Raw genomic sequence first — 16,397 nt, forward strand, 5'->3', positions numbered from 1 at the left:
TAGAGTAGAACATAGGCAAAACACTTTATGACATAAATCACAGCAGGATCCTCTATGACCCATCTCCTAGAATATCAGAAATAAAAGCAAAACTAAACAAATGGGACCTAATTAAACTTAAAAGCTTTTGCAGAACAAAGGAAACTATAAGCAAGGTGAAAAGACAGCCCTCAGATTGGGAGAAAAATAATAGCAAATGAAGCAACAAAGGATTAATCTAAAAAATATACAAGCAACTCCTGCAGAAAAATAAATGACCCAATCAAAAAACGGGCCAAAGATCTAAACAGACATTTCTCCAAAGAAGACATACAGATGGCTAACAAACACATGAAAAGATGCTCAACATCACTCATTATCAGAGAAGTGCAAATCAAAACCTCAATGAGGTACCATTACATGCCAGTCAGGATGGCTGCTAATCCAAAAATCTACAAGCAATAAATGCTGGAGAGGGTGTGAAGAAAAGGGAACCCTCTTACACTGTTGGTGGGAGTGCAAACTAGTACAACCACTATGGAGAACAGTGTGGAGATTTCTTAAAAATCTGGAAATAGAACTGCCATATGACCCAGCAATCCACTTCTGGGCATACACACTGAGGAAACCAGATCTGAAAGAGACATGTACCCCAATGTTCATCGCAGCACTGTTTATAATAGCCAGGACATAGAAGCAACCTAGATGCCCATCAGCAGACGAATGGATAAGGAAGCTGTGGTACATATACACCATGGAATATTACTCAGCCGTTAAAAAGAATTCATTTGAATCAGTTCTAATGAGATGGATGAAACTGGAGCTCATTATACAGAGTGAAGTAAGCCAGAAAGATGAAGACCAATACAGTATACTAACACATATATATGGAATTTAGAAAGATGGTAACGATAACCCTATATGCAAAACAGAAAGAGAGACACAGATGTACAGAACAGAATTTTGGACTCTGTGGGAGAAAGCGAGGGTGGGATGTTTCAAGAGAACAGCATCGAAACATGTATATTATCAAGGGTGAAACAGACCACCAGCCCAGGCTGGATGCATGAGACAAGTGCTCGGGCCTGGTGCACTGGGAAGACCCAGAGGAATCAGGTGGAGAGGGAGGTGGGAGGGGCGATTGGGATGGGGAATACATGTAAATCCAGGCTGATTCATGTCAATGTATGACAAAAACCACTACAATATAAAAAAAAAATTAAAAAAAAAAGTGTAAGACACAGTTTCCACCCCCAAGCACATGTCCATTACTTTGCGGAGATGATCATATCCATGAAACTACTACTCCATCTCAGCACCTAAGGGCCACTTGCACAGTGACAGCTTTACCTGGGTCTTCTCTCACATACCAGGAACTCCAGTGACATCCAACCCACTGCTCCCCAGGCTTCCCCCACCCCCACACCCCTCCCCAGGAGTCCAGACACCCAGCTGAGCAGGATTCTCCCAGGAATGAGGAGCCAAGTGATAAAAAGCACTCACACTTAGGACTGTCGCAAAAAGATTTGTATTTTAAAAACTAAGCCTGGGGGTAAAAAGACGTTTCACAAGAAGGAATGAGTCAGGGGCAGCAGGGGTATTATGGCCTGAGGGACCATCTAACACAAAATTCACTACAGAAAACCAGCCACTGCCCCTTCCTGTAGAGAGCACTGGAGAGTCAAGACCATGTGCAGAAGCTTCCCAAACCCTGTGTCTCTCATACATGTGTGGACCTTGGCTGAGAAGTTTCCAACCTCCTCCTGACTATCCACTCACCCACGTTCTAGCCACAGATGGGAAATGCTAGTGGGAAGGGGTGTTGGGGAAGAGACAGGGAGTGAGTTCTTGGCTTGCAGGTGACCCTGAAATGGTTTACCGTAAGGGTGGACCCAAGTCCAGGCCTCCAGCCTCAGAGCCAACCCCAATAAGTTGACTTTACCGCCATGAAGATGCAAAGGATATTCACAGCCACACTGAACAGAGAGCACCTGTGCTCCTCCAGGGTCCCTTGAACTTCCAATCAGATGGTTTCCAGGCAGTGAAGCCCCCAAGTCCCTTACCTCTGCCAACAGGGAGCTGAGGATATACAAGGACTGACCCCACAGATGGGGCACCTTCCCCAGGGGAACTCTATCCACTGTGTGAGGATTCTTATACTCTTCATCCACCTGGCAAAGAGAGGAAAACCCCAAGTCAGAACGTCAGAGGATAAAACAGCCAGTGGCACTGTACATGGGGAGCGCACAGAGGATTTAAAAGTGCCACTCATTTGATCCTCCAGACTAATTCTGTGCAAGAGCTGGGACAGGGAGGCCAGGAAAACTGAGGCCCTGTGGGGGCCACGTGGCTAAAAGCAGCAGAGGTGGGACTCCAGCCCAGGCCTGGTTCCAGCAATGCTCTGCACACAAGCACACTGATGGCAAAAGACAGAGACACTCTGGAAGTCAGGCCTGCCTTCTTTAAGCACAGCTCTGGACGACAAGAAATTTCAGATCTCATGCTTATGTTTGGCTGTATTATGGGCACAATAATCTAAAACATCAGCCAACAGCCATGGCAGTGTAGTTCTGAACGCTATGTCAGCTTTCTATCTTGCTCTCCTCAGGTGTTCAGGAACTCTGTGTGCCTATGCAAGAAAATTACCAGAAGGTGGCGCTATTTATTGAGGAAAAACAATTATACTATTCAGTTCAGTCAATCGTGTCCAACTCTTTGCAACCCCATGGACTGCAGTATGCCAGGCTTCCCTGTCCATCACCAACTCCCAGAGCTTGCTCAAACTCATGTCCATCAAGTCGGTGATGCCATCCAACCATCTCATCCTCTGTCATCCCCTCCTCCACCTGCCTTCAATCTTTCCCAGCATCAGGGTCTTATTAGATCACTCATTTTCCATCAGGGACTCAAAACGCTGAATCCATTGGGGGCTTTTGACTCATTAAAACAAGCTACAGTTCTCGCTGACGGGCAGTGCTGGCTACATGTTGTAAAAGTCAGTCTGCAACCTTCTCTGTTGTCAAGTCCATGCTAACCTTTGGGTTTTTGATCATTACAATGTTCGTTGGTTGGGGGTTGGAGAATTTCCTTCTCCAGAAAACATAAACCAGTTGAAGGAAATAGAAAACACATCTTCCTCCAAAGGAAAAACTCACATCATTAGGCAAGTTATTCTCTGCTTGTGGATTAATAACATCAGTGATGTTAATATGAAACTGAAAGGGAAAGCTGCTCAGTTGTGTCCAACCCTTTGCAACCCCATGGACCACACAGTGCATGCAATTCTCCAGGCCAGAATACTGGAGTGACTAGCCTTTCCCTTCTCCAGGGTATCTTCCCAATCCAGGTATGGACAATGGAACCAGGGTATCCTGCACTGCAGGCGGATTCTTTACCATTGGAGCCACAAGGGAAGCTCAAGAATACTGGAGTGGGTAGCTTTTCCCTTCTCCAGGGGATCTTCCCAACCCAGGGATTAAACCCAGGTCTCCCACATTGCAGGCGGATTCTTTACCAGCTGAGCCACCAGGGAAGCCCAAGAACACTGGAGTGGGTAGCCTATCCCTTTTCCAGTGGATTTTCCCAACTCAGGAATTGAACTGGGGTCTCCTGCATTGCAGGCAGATTCTTTACCAACTGAGCTATTAGGGAAGCCCATGTGAATATATTCGGTAAATTTTTAAAAATTTGCTGTAGGAAACTAAGACAAACTTAAGCTTATCAACTGAACAAAATTAAATGTTAGGAGTAATCAAATAGGATAAAAATTGGAGGGAGATTCTCCAAAACACTGCAGTGTAAGATTAGAGAGAAATATTTTCTTTCTATAGAATGTTGAATGTTCTGCAGTTTGCAGGATTACTTTTACAGTAAGATGGTATGTTAAAACTTTTTGAAATGTAAGTAGTGTTCAGAAAGACTTCGCAGATCTGGAATGGGAACAGGTCGATGCAAAGAACAGAAGACAGCTCAGTTCTGCCCTTCTTCCACCCTCAGCTAGCTCCTGCCTCCCCGTGTCTCCCTCTCTCCACCTCAGTCCTTCCAATCAGCTTGCAGGTCCTCTAATGCATCAAGCCTTTGTCGCCAGCACGGCACTCCGGTATCTGCCCTCAGACCATGTACTTGCTCCTCCCCCCACCTCCCTAGCTTGCAAGCTGGCAGAGGGAGAGCTGGCATCGTGACCCCTCTGTACCCCAGTACGTAGCGTGCTTCCCGACCCAGGGCAGCAGTTCCAAGGACGTCTGCTGTGCACGCTTGCCTGAGTCTCAAGCTGTCCAATGAAGGACCCGTTGGTCGGTGGTGCCTTGCAGATGTATGTCTGGCTGTGGAAATGAGTGATGCTGGAACCCAGGCCAGATGCTGCCCTGGCCCAGGGCTGTGGTTGCTCCAAGAATGAGGCCCTTTTTCTAATCTGCACAAAGGTGCCATAGGGGTCTGGGTGGCCCTGTCTGTAGCAGTCTCTCCCTATTACTGATAGGATGGGTGAACCTTCCCAGCTGTCATCTAGAAGCAACCAATACAAACTGTGCTCAAAAGAATATTCAAAATCAGTGCCTAGCTGATACGTAAATACACTGGATTAAAGGAGGACGCTGAAATGACAAGTACAAGCATGGAGGTCAGATGAGAAAAAGCTGCAGAGTAACCCTTTACACCCTGCAGCCATAACTGTTAATATTCACCAGAAAGAAAAGCATATAACACCTAGCATTTACTACAGTCAGGAAATGTGCCTTTTAGTGGAACATGGATGGATGGTTATTCTCTACCACAAAACAGGTAAAATACCCTTGAAGCTATTCAGTTTCCCTCGCTCTGCTTCCAGGTTCCAAATTACCTCCCATGACTAATTTAGTCTTGTCAAGTACCTTAGTACCGGAAAAGGGGCAACCTGAACACACAATTGCTAGGAAGTAACTACCCAGACCCACCGTCAGCTGCACCCAGACCCCCAACAACACATCCACATCACACATAGTCAAATGAATACATTTGCAGGAAATCTAGGCCTTGAACACTCAAAAAGAAAACAGCCCCTGCATGCTCCATGGTTTGATCTGTACAATGATGGACTCTCCATCCCCCCAAAAATGCACCACACATTGGGAAGCAGGGTGCGGTTATCAGGAGGCCCTGAACCGGGGTCTAATTCCAAGCAGAGCCCAGTGCTGTCTGAGCTCTGACAGATTCCACAGCCTCTTTGAACTGAGGCAGATAATTTCCAAGGCCTTTACTAGTCCCCTGACCATGTGCTTGTGGGCCTGATTCAACCACAAACTCCTAGACCCAAACTGCTATGTGACCGCAGGGTTACGCTCCAGTGCAGGCCCTGTCAGCTGGGGGAGGAACCTTGCTCTCTGAAGTCTCTTCTGCCCTGAAATGTCTTAATGAAGCTTTAAAGCAACAGGAACATTCAAAAGAGAATAAGCCTTGAAATGAGGATTCTTCTCTGCTTAACATGAGATATGTAGAGGGAAATCTTCCCATTAAGATATATTGATCCATCATGACCCAATTTAGGAAAGTGAATAGAACTAAACTACCTTTGGGCATCTTCCTGGAACTGGCCAGTTTCTCTCTTCCTGATATAGAATGGCTTCTAAGCAATCACTCAAGCTCTAGCACAGGAACTGTGTGACTGAAAGGAAGATTCTGAACTACCCCTGTATAGGCAGACCTCTGTTCCAAACCACTGCAATAAAATGAATATAAATGGAGTCACACGAAATTTTTGGTTACCCACTGCATAAAAAATTATGTTCACACTACACCACCATATACCAAGGTCTGTCCTGGTGGCTCAGATGGTAAAGAATCCACCTGCAATGCAGAAGACCTGGGTTTAGATTCCTGTGTTGGGAAAATCCCCTGAAGAAGGGAATGGCAACTCATTTCAGTATTCTTGCCTGGAGAATTCCATGGACTGAGGAGCCTGGCAGGCTATAGTCCATCGGGTCACAAAGAGTCGGACATGACTGAGCGACTTAACACTTTCACATACTGTAATCTATTAAGTGTACAACAGCATTATGTCTAAAAGAAATGTACCTATCTTAATTTAAACATACTTTATTGCTAAAAAATACTAACCATCACCTGAACCTTCATCAAGTTCACGAGTAGTAACATTAAAGATCACTGATCATACATCACCATAACAAATAATGGAAAAGTTTGAAACGTGGGAATTACCAAAATGTGACAGAGATATGAAATGAACAAATACTATTGGAAAAAACTCAATGAAGGCTTGCCACAAACCTTCAATTTGTAAAAGTAAAAAAAAAAAAAAAACAAGCAAAGTTACCTGCCAAGTGGCAGTAAAGCAAGGTATGCCTGTATATCTCTCCCTCTCTCCCAGGGAGATTCTGTCTGGTTTCTTTTTCCACGGAAATGTGTAACAATATGGTGCCCAACAGTGTTCTGTGATTTTAGGGCCTGCTTGGTCTTGAGCTTGGAAGAGGGACAGGTATCCTCTGAAGGTCCTCAACTAATACCTCCCTTGGGCAACCTCCAGGTCAAGCATGGCTCCAAATCCATAACTTCTGTGATAAACAGCAATGCTACCCAAGACTCAAGAAACCACTTCTGGAGAAAAAGTGTTAGGTCTGAAAGAGGAATGAAAAATACCAAATGGCCAAGCCCAACTCACTTCCTTCTAGATAATCAAGTACATGGTTACCTTGTCAGGCGGGATGGCATAGAGTTCGGGCAACAAGTGGACCCCGTTCTTGCCTCTGATCAGTATCCCCTCCAGGGCTTCACGGTATTCTTGGACCTAGAAAACAGCACCATGACCCATGGGGTGAAACAACAGCACAAGACAGGAAAACAGCTCTCTGGGCAACAAACAGATTAGAAGTAGCACACAGGGGTAAGAAATGCACAAACACCTGCAGCTCACAGAGTGCAAGAGGAGCCTGGACTGTTGCTGATATCAAATGTTAGGAGGAGTGAAAAGCAACTGGTCTTCTATGTGTTGTTTTTCAATCATGATTTAAATAGTCCACTCTTAACTTCTCACATAGTTAAATTTTGTCTCATCAGCTAGACTATAAGGTTTTTGGAGTGGAGGCCAGATCTTAAGCAGTGCATCCTATTTCCACCTGTTGGTAGTTTTCTACTGAAAAAGCGCTCAAACTTGCTCAAGAAATGTTTGCTGAATGAATCAGATGTGAAGAAAAGGAAGTGTGTGTACTATGATCCATGTACCCCAATACTTATGATGTACCACTCAGTAAAAGCTGTTGATGTAAACGTTTCTATTAAATTTAAAAAGCAGTGATAAAAACTTATGCATTAAAAGGGAAATGGCAAGGAAAAAACCCTAACCAGCCACCTAGCTATTTAACACATTTCATCTTTGGAGAGTTAATCAAGTGCCTTTCAGATCTCATGTTCTTTTCTTCTGAAATTTATGAACAGCAAAGCATGATGGGGTGCATCACTTTTAAAATGAGTGGAAGGGACAGCATGTGGGCTAAGAATAATAAATCCTGTGAGACCTACAAAATAAGGTACTAAGCACAGGATTTTCTGTCTCCTTAGCCTTTCGTTTCTGGTAACTGTCAAACTTGTTCGTAATTGAAATTCCAACTCAATCTTTTTGAGATCTGTCAGTCCTGGGGTAAAAAGACAGAAAATATAAGACCTAAGATAATCACTAAAGCGTAAGAATAAAAGTCAACAAAGAGGGAATATTAGTATTTCAAGCTTATGGCCACTTCTGTAACACTTCAGCATTCAACAGAGGCAGCTCTCAAAAACTAAAATGAATCTCAGATTGTGTATCCTACACCAGAACATGTGACTGAGCAGATTAAAACCCAGCAAGATGTTTGAGCTCCTCAGTCACATAAACTTCATGAGAACAGCTCTTTTCTGCTCACCAAAGTATGCATGGCCGCAAATGCCAAACAGAGTTTTACTCAGCAATGAAAAGAACGAATCTGAGTCAGCTGTAGTGAAGTAGGTGAACCTAGAGCCTCTTATACAGAGTGAAGTCAGAAAGAGAATAAATATTGTATATTAATGCATATACAATGGAATCCAGAAAAATTGTACTTATGTACCAATTTACAGGAGAGAAATGGATATGCAGACGTAGAGAATGGACTTGTGGACACAGCAGAGCAAGGAGTGGGTAAGACAAATTGAGAGAGTAGCACTGACATATACACACTATCATGTGTAAAATAAATAAGTAGTCGAAAGCTGCTCTATAACACAGGAAGCCCAGCCTGGTGCTCTGCGATGACCTAGAGGGGTGGGATGGGAGAGGGGAAAGAGGCTCAAGAGGGAGAGGATATATATATATATAAAATAAAATTATGGCTGATTTGCATTGTTGTATGGGAGAAACCAACGCAACATTGTAAAGCAATTATCCTCCAATTAAAAAAAAAATAAGGCCCTACTGTATAGTACAGGGAACTTTATCAATATCCTGTGATAAACCACAATGGAAAAGAATATGAGAAAGAATGTATATATATGTGCAACTGAGTCACTTTGCTGTACAGCAGTAATTAACACAAGATTGTAACTCGACTATACTTCAATAAAAAATAAAAAAGAAATCTGTCTTGAACAAATGAACACTGTATTAATAAATATTCATTTAGCACTTAGTATATACTAGGAATGGGGCATATGCCAGAGAACCGGATGGAGACCAACTCTAGCAGGGTCCTTTGACAACTAAGTGGGAAATACACTGATAGGTGCTAGGCTGTTATAAGAGCTGTGTGGCATATATAAAAGCTTTTAGGCCTTCTGAAAGAAGAGACACTTAAAACGAATCAAATGAAGGGGGAGGGGAAGCTGAGGGTGGAAAGCATCAGTTCAGTTGCTCAGTCGTGTCCGACTCTTTGTGACCCCAGGAACCGCAGCACACCAGGCTTCCGTGCCCATCACCATCTCCCAGAGTTCACTCAAACTCAAGTCCATTGAGTCGGTGATGCCATCCAACCATCTCATCCTCTGTTGTCCCCTTCTCCTCTTGCCTTCAGTCTTTCCCAGTATCAGGGTCTTTTCAAATGAATCAGTTCTTCGCTTCAGGTGGCCAAAGTATTGGAGTTTCAGCTTCAGCATCAGTCTTTCCAATGAATATTCAGGACAGTTGCTGGGCATTTGAGAAGATGGGAGAGACAACCTAGCCTGCCCAAAGGCCTGAACAAGTTTCCATCTGCTTGGATCACAGAACTCAAGAAAGGAAATAACTAGAAATTGGGCTACAGTGGTGAAAACAAGGGCCAGATCTTCTGGGACCCTACAAAACATGTGAAGAGCCTGTACCTCATCAAAAAACAATCAGGAAGCTATTCAAAGCTTTTACAACAAGCAGTAGCATCATCTTTTTCTTAATAAGATCACTCTAGTGATGGTGTGGAGAAATAGCAGGAAGCGAGGCTGTGGGCTGGGACACCTGTTAGGAGGCTGATACATTAAATAAGATACTAGCTAAGAGAGGGCTTCCCAGGTTGGCTCAGTGGTAAAGAATCAGCCTGCCAATGCAGGAGATGCAAGATTGATCCCTGGGTCAGGAAGATCCCCTGGAGGACATAGAAACCCACTTCAGCATTCCTGCCTGTAGAATCCCATGGACAGAGGAACCTGGTGGGCTACAGTTCATGGGCTTGCAAAGAGCTGGATACGACTTAAGCACTGAGCACTACCACACTAGGCAAGAGTTGCCTTAAAAGATGGTAAAACCACAGCTGGTCAGAAAAGAGCAGCAGCAACAACAAAACTCGTCTGTGGAAGACTGGCGCCCCCCACCCCGGAGAACCCCACCTCCTAGTTCTCGAGCCTTTATACAATGTCCCTACCCTTGAATGACTTACAATAAAAAGCCCTCAGATGTAGATACTGGGTTAAGCTAATCAACAGAGAATTTCCTGTCACCTATTTTTTCCTACACCAAGTTGAAATTTGGTCCTCTCCTCGTGTCCTCAGATTAAAGAGAAAAAACAAAAGACCCTGGAATCTACCCCTGCCAAAGTTCTACATGGTCAGGTAATTATAGAAACCATACTTATTTCTCCCAGCCTGTGGCCCTTCCACATTTAATATCTAAGTGTTTCGGCCAAACAGATAATGATCAAGACACTCCAGTATGGAAAAAGGTAAGACACTTGATCCCTGGCTTATCCTAAATAAAACTGCTAAAAAAGAATAAAAATTTTAACAATGTCTGTCATTCTACATGCTCCCTCAGGCTACACCTTTGTCTGTAGTTTACCAATCTTGAGCCTGTGAATGCCTTGACAGCTGGTCCAAAGGTGGTAACTGTTTGCTCAGATCAAAATGTTAGCCTGAAACCAGGATCAAGAGAATATTTTCAAGTGAGTGCTAAGCGGTTTCATTCCTCAAGCCCTAGTTGTGTCTATGCCCCTTATGGGCAGAAGTATCCAGAGGGGTCGTTGTCCTCCTTTTCTCAACATGGAAAAATGATCAAAACAGGGAGGACTGAAACCAAGGATGATCATTAGTCAAATCTATTTTTACCTGTAACAGGCCTTCACTAATCAAGGTGCTTTTAAGACTCACATGTCCTCCAAGCAGCGCATAGCCTAAACAATGTTTGCTCGAGTTGTTTTCCCAGAACTTGGAGTCAACTATGTCTCATTCCAACTGAGCTGGTTAAGACTGGTTAGGACCACCCACCCTCCAACAGGGCATGGGCAAGTGTCTGGTGACTTTGGGGCATCAGGGGGCTGGAAACTGCACCCTCAGATCATGCTAAGCACCTCCATTTTGGAATGTGCAGAGACCTGTGGCCCAGTTACAGTTGGGCAGAATGAGAATTACCACTCCTTTTTCCAGTCACCTCTCCCCAACTTCAGGCCACCGTGCTGCTTTATTCTTTATCCCATACATACCCCGAGCCTTAGTCTTCATGCAGGCAGACCTGAAACTTGTTCTCCTTGCATGGTGGCCTTGCGAATAAACCCTCTCTTTGCTGCAGACTTCAGCATCTCAGCGTTTTGGCTTGCTGTGCTCTGGCAAAACAAACCTGGTTTGGCAACACTAGCCCTGAAAAAACCGAATGCAACAGAAGTGACACTTTGCCAGTTTTGGGCCTAAAGCCTTAAGAAAGCTTGGCAGCTTCTGCTTTTGCATTCTGGGAAAAGATGACCACCATGTAAAAAGCTTTACTGTCCAGAGACTGCAATGATGTGAGAAGCCCAAGTGGAGAATGAAGACCCAGGCCAACAGTCCACCTGAGCTCCGGGCCAACAGGCAGTGTCAAGCTGCAACCACGTGAGGGAGGCCGGTTCCTGCAGCCCTGCTGATCCCAGTTGACACCAGAAGCAGCAGAGAAGCGCCCTGCTGAGCGCTACCCAAATTACACAGCACTGAGCAAACACAATAGCTATTTTAATTCACGAAGTTTTAAGAAAGGTTTTTAAGCAGCAACAGGTAACTGACACAGTGCCCCTCAATTTTTGCATAACCCTATGTTCTAATAACCATCAGCACACCATTGCCATGAAAATGCTGATTACCAACACAACGCCCAGTATTTTCTCACCTGAACGGCATCACCACTGAAGACTCCATCTATTATGAAATAAGTCCAGAACACAGGCCATTCACATTCAATGTTTTCGAAGAGCTTGAGTTCAGCAGGGTCATAATGCAATCGGTTTGGGTCCTAGAACCAAACAGGTAAATGTTCTAAAAGGTAGTGTCAGATTACATACATAATACCACTGTGCCTCACTGGGTGTCCCTTGCTTTCTGACTCAGGGCAGCTTTGAGGCTGGTATGATTAGGATTCTGCTAAAATGGGGAGATGCTATTTTTGGCAGTTATCCATGGTAAAATTTCAGAAAAGTAAATCAAATGTATACAACACTACTTGGTAGTTTATTAGACTAAGCTTTCTCTATCTCTATAACAAATAAGGCGGAATTTGACTCTCACAGTACTGAGCAGACTGTTTCATTGATATCATTTTATCAGTCACTATGACAAAGGAACCCAAGGAGGCCACAGGTGGCCTTTTAAAAACCATGTGAGTGAGAGAACTGTTTGTCCTTGTCAGCAAGCTGGTTTTAAATCACCAGCTTGCTTTTCTCCTAATGATCTTACTATTCTATTGCCTAACTCCAGCTTGCTGACTCCAAAATTAAGACTGCTGTTTCCAATATCCCAATGTGTAAGTTTTATAATCAACAGAGGGAGAACGCCACAGTGGCAACTTAGATATCAAACATTTAAGGAATCAGAAGAAACAATCTTTAAATACAACCTCTCTTGGGGTTTTATAACCATCTCGAAGAAAGCGACAGCATCCATAACGCCCCTAAGAAGACAAAAAGAAGCATTTGATGAAACAGAAGAATTTCTTTATCTCTTTGATTCAAGTCAGCCCTTTTAGTTACAACAAAGTGCTCACTGCTATCAGTACAAAACTCATCTTTAAGTAATAAGCAAACCAAAATAAGGTTTGATCAGTACTTGAAAGGGAATGCCAAAACTTTCCATTAAAGTGGCAGTCAGGGCTGAGAGATTAATTACTCCATGGTTCACAGAATGACCATCCTTTCATTCTGATTTGCTGTACTGTGCAAAGATGCAAAGGGACCCTCGCTGCTTGGAGAAGCCACGCATGGTGATATGTGGACTGATTGGACTACTTCTACTTGAAAGACTGGAAGGCCACAAGGTGACTTCAGACTTCAATAGTTAGGCTCTGGATGCAAAGAAGCCTGCATCCTGCAAAAAGTGGAGGAGGAAGGCGGTAGGGCTTCCTGTGGCTTAAGGCCATGGCTGCTGGGTTTCCTGCTGCAGGCTTCAGTGTTCCTCTCCAACTTCACAGGTGCCAAGAAAAAAGGGCAGTGGCAGTGCTATCTGAATCTGCCTCCCTCATCCCTGGATTGCAGTTTTGGGTGTCCATTCTCCAGTTTCTTAAGTGTTTGGGGCTGTTCTAGCACTGGCCATGGAGGCAAGTGCACTCCCAATGGCCAGTCCCATAGTGTTTGGAGCGTTCTGGGAGGCCCAGTCTAGAACGTGCTCCCCTTGAAACGCTTCATTCTCTACATGAACTCTCTGCCTACTTCTACAAACTAAACAGGTTCTGTTTTCTCCACTGGCTCCTAACTGAGGCAGTGCCTTCTGGGGATATGGTTGGAGACCCCATTACCCCTTGGTTTCCAGAGGCTAAAAGCATTTTTCACCAAATCTAAGTGGGATCATCAACATGCAGATTTCGGTTTAGGAAACTTACATTTTTTTTTATCATTTCACTGATAACTTCAGTTGGCTAGACTATTGTATAACCTTCTCAGTTTGGTATAATGTGTTATAGTTCCTGCATCTCACCTCAGAGCAGAGATTTTAAGATTTTTTTTTAATGTGGACCATTTTAAAAGTCTTTACTGAATTTGTTACAATATTGCTTCTGTTTCTGTTTTGGCTTATTGACTGTGAGGCATGTGGGATTTTAGTTTCCTAACCAGAGAGGAACACTGCACCCCCTGCATTGGAAGGCAAGGTCTTAACCCTGGACCACCAGGGACGTCCCTGGGATTTTTAATCTCAGTTTAACTTTGGGATCTTCAAGTCCCCAGAATTGTGTGTCAAGTCTGAGGATATTGGGACACATGCATTTTTTTCTGGCAGGGACTGTAGCTTCATGAGATTCTTAAGGGAGTCTGTCTAGGATCTCTAAAGGGTTCAGAAGCTCTGTCTTAGAAGCATAGGAGTGATACGAACTGAGGTTTAAAAGTGCCACCTGGAACTGAAACTCTGCTGCGCAAGAAAAGAACCAGGGCATTGATGGCTCAGAGACTTAATTTTCTCCCCTCCGTTTTCAGCCTTGGGTACCTCCATCTGTCAGTCCCACTCTGATACCGAGAGATCGACCGCAGGGACAGCCCAGGCCTGAGTGAGCTGCTCCACGTCATTCTCTGAAAGGGGCACTTAACACAGGGCAGAAGGGTACCAGTGTGAGCAATGCTTACCTGCAGCTTGGAAATAATTTCATTTTTCGTCACATTAACCAGGTTCACATCTTCCACTGCAAAGGCCGGGAAAGAAATAATGGAAAGAAGCCCAGCATCAATCTCTTTTGACGTCGAGGCTCTTGGCAGCATGGAGAATAGAATAGACTGAACGAAAACCAAACAGGTGTTAAGCCTGGAAGCACTAACAGTTACATACAGCATCTAGCAACTATGACTTGACCCCAAGGGAACATATGAATGAGTTTTTGCCTACCAACATGACCCCTGCTGGGTGACTGCACCTACCAAGCCCATGTGTCCTGTTCCTCACAGGAGAAAAGAGGGTCCTAGTGCTATGCCTAGAGCCCGTGCTGAGAACTGTCTCCCTTCCTTCTATACCTTCTGTTGATACTGCTGGGCCATTAGGGCATGCAGGGGAGGAACTAAGGACTACCTCATCAGGTTAGCGTGTCCTGACTGCAAAGACAAAGAAGAACACACATACAAGACTAGCACAGAGAAATGCCTGGCTTCTGCAGAGGTGACCAGCTGGACTGGGTGACTCAGAAACCACTTAAAGGAGTCAAATCCAGAAGACCACACCAACAGGCAAAACACTTTAGTCCAAACAGAATTAGTTTAGTCCTAGAAAGAATGGCTTACTTAGTGGCACTATAATATGGCCTCAATTATAAGGTGGTTGGATTAGGCACTGTAAACTAAAGGAAGGTGAAATTATAAGGAACAGTTTGGGAAGGAAAGGGAGCTAACCCTGCAATCTAACATGTACAGACATGGGACTAGATTCCTGCAAGCACAAGCTTATTAACTCTTCCATGTGAAGAAGGAATTCGAGAACTATGTCCAAATCACACATGAGGACTTGGAGACGCAGAGACTCATGCTGACGGGCATGCAGCTAGTCTGCAACAGAGTTAGGATTCTAACCCAGGCCCAGCTAGCTAGAGAGCTCATGCCATCTCCACTGGGGACTACACATCTATTAAGAAGCATACCAGCTTAACTTTATTAAACCACACCCCAAGAAACAGCAGATTCCCCACTAAGGACTATTTAATGGGGGGGGGGGAATGGAATGAGCTAGAAGGAGGCTAAATATGGGGGGAACCCTTCAGCTTCAGAACAAAGCTTAATTTTTCTCTAGCCAACTGACCCCCAAGCCCAGTTCTTTAACTAGTCACTCTCCCTAGGCTCTCTCTGCCTGAAACAAACACTACCACTGGAAGCTCTCTGCATACAAGTTTTTATGTCTCTCACTCACACAGCCTTAGCACAGTGCCTGTATACAGTGAGCCCCCAGTAAATAAGAGTTTGCTGATTTGCTAGCAACTGGTGACCTACTGTCTGATAAATGGAGCCACCTAATCTGCCCCAAATCACCCCTTTCTCTAACCTGTGTTTCATGGAGGTTTTACTGATTTGCCTTTTCTCCCATATCATCTCTCCTCCACCATTCATTTTGCCACTACCCTCTAACAAGACTCCACTACCTGTCCAAGTGAACTACTACTTGTCAATCATCAAATTTGGGGACCTCATGAAATAAACCTAAGAGAAAACCATCTACATGCTCAAAAAAAAAAAAACAAAAACGTAAAACTGACTTCACCTCCAACAGAACACAGGTGTCTTGACTGCTGACTCCATACAAACACCACTGCTCTATCTTATGTTTGCACAATCCTTTCTGGCTCACAAAGTACTCTGACCAATTAAGTTGATTAACTGTGATTCTCATGACCACCTTGTGCAGCAGTGGGGGTAAGTCCTAGTACGCCCACGTTATGGATGAAGGAACTGAAGCACAAAGAAGCCAAGAGCCACCAAGCTAGGAAGCTGGGGAATCTGAACTGGAGCCCCAGTCCTCTATGCCATGAGTCTCCGTCTTTACTCTCTGAATGTGAGAACCTTGAGCCATCACCTGGCAGTGTTCCACCTCATCCGGCAGGACATGGATCACAGACTTGCGACCTCCATGGGCTCCAAAAAGGTCCAGTTCATCAATTGCTTCAAGGGCTGCCTACAAGCACAAGTATGAATTACTGAGTATGGGTAGTACACATACACTCCCATATCTCATACTTCTTTTTCATTAAGCAATCGAACATATATGTTTTCCCAAAGGTGATGAAATTCGTCTTTAAAATCCAGCTTAAGTATCCTATACTCGTGTTCTATCCTTATTTTCAGAGCTTTCCTGTGTTTTGCCTCATTGCAGGAACAAGATAGAGAAAACAGAAAACCATTTCCCAAAATGGAATTTGTATTCTACCAAAAACCAAATATTAACAACATAGCATCATGCGTGTAAGGGGTGGGGGCTAAATTCACGATTGGTTTTTCTTTCACCTATTTCAGTGGTTAACTTCTAACATTAGCATGTTTGGCACTTAAGAAAGTAAACTTTTTTAGTATTAAGTATGTTTTCCATCGGTTGACCTT

General features: G+C 44.1%; 1 protein-coding gene across 5 annotated transcripts in view; it reads right to left on the bottom strand.

Annotated features, from left to right (window-relative positions):
• The window catches only part of PHKA2 (phosphorylase kinase regulatory subunit alpha 2), a 94,207-nt gene that overhangs the window by 33,938 nt on the left and 43,872 nt on the right, over window positions 1–16,397 (bottom strand). For all 5 annotated transcript variants that reach the window (XM_043458426.1, XM_043458427.1, XM_043458424.1 and 2 more), the window contains 6 exons: window positions 15,877–15,975; window positions 13,953–14,099; window positions 12,239–12,292; window positions 11,516–11,638; window positions 6,662–6,757; window positions 2,043–2,150 (listed from right to left, as the gene is read on the bottom strand). In XM_043458426.1, the coding sequence (XP_043314361.1) occupies window positions 2,043–2,150; window positions 6,662–6,757; window positions 11,516–11,638; window positions 12,239–12,292; window positions 13,953–14,099; window positions 15,877–15,975 (627 nt within the window). The remainder of the gene's footprint in view (window positions 1–2,042; window positions 2,151–6,661; window positions 6,758–11,515; window positions 11,639–12,238; window positions 12,293–13,952; window positions 14,100–15,876; window positions 15,976–16,397) is intronic.

Source organism: Cervus canadensis, chromosome X, assembly GCF_019320065.1.
Source record: "Cervus canadensis isolate Bull #8, Minnesota chromosome X, ASM1932006v1, whole genome shotgun sequence".
NCBI lineage: Eukaryota > Metazoa > Chordata > Mammalia > Artiodactyla > Cervidae > Cervus > Cervus canadensis.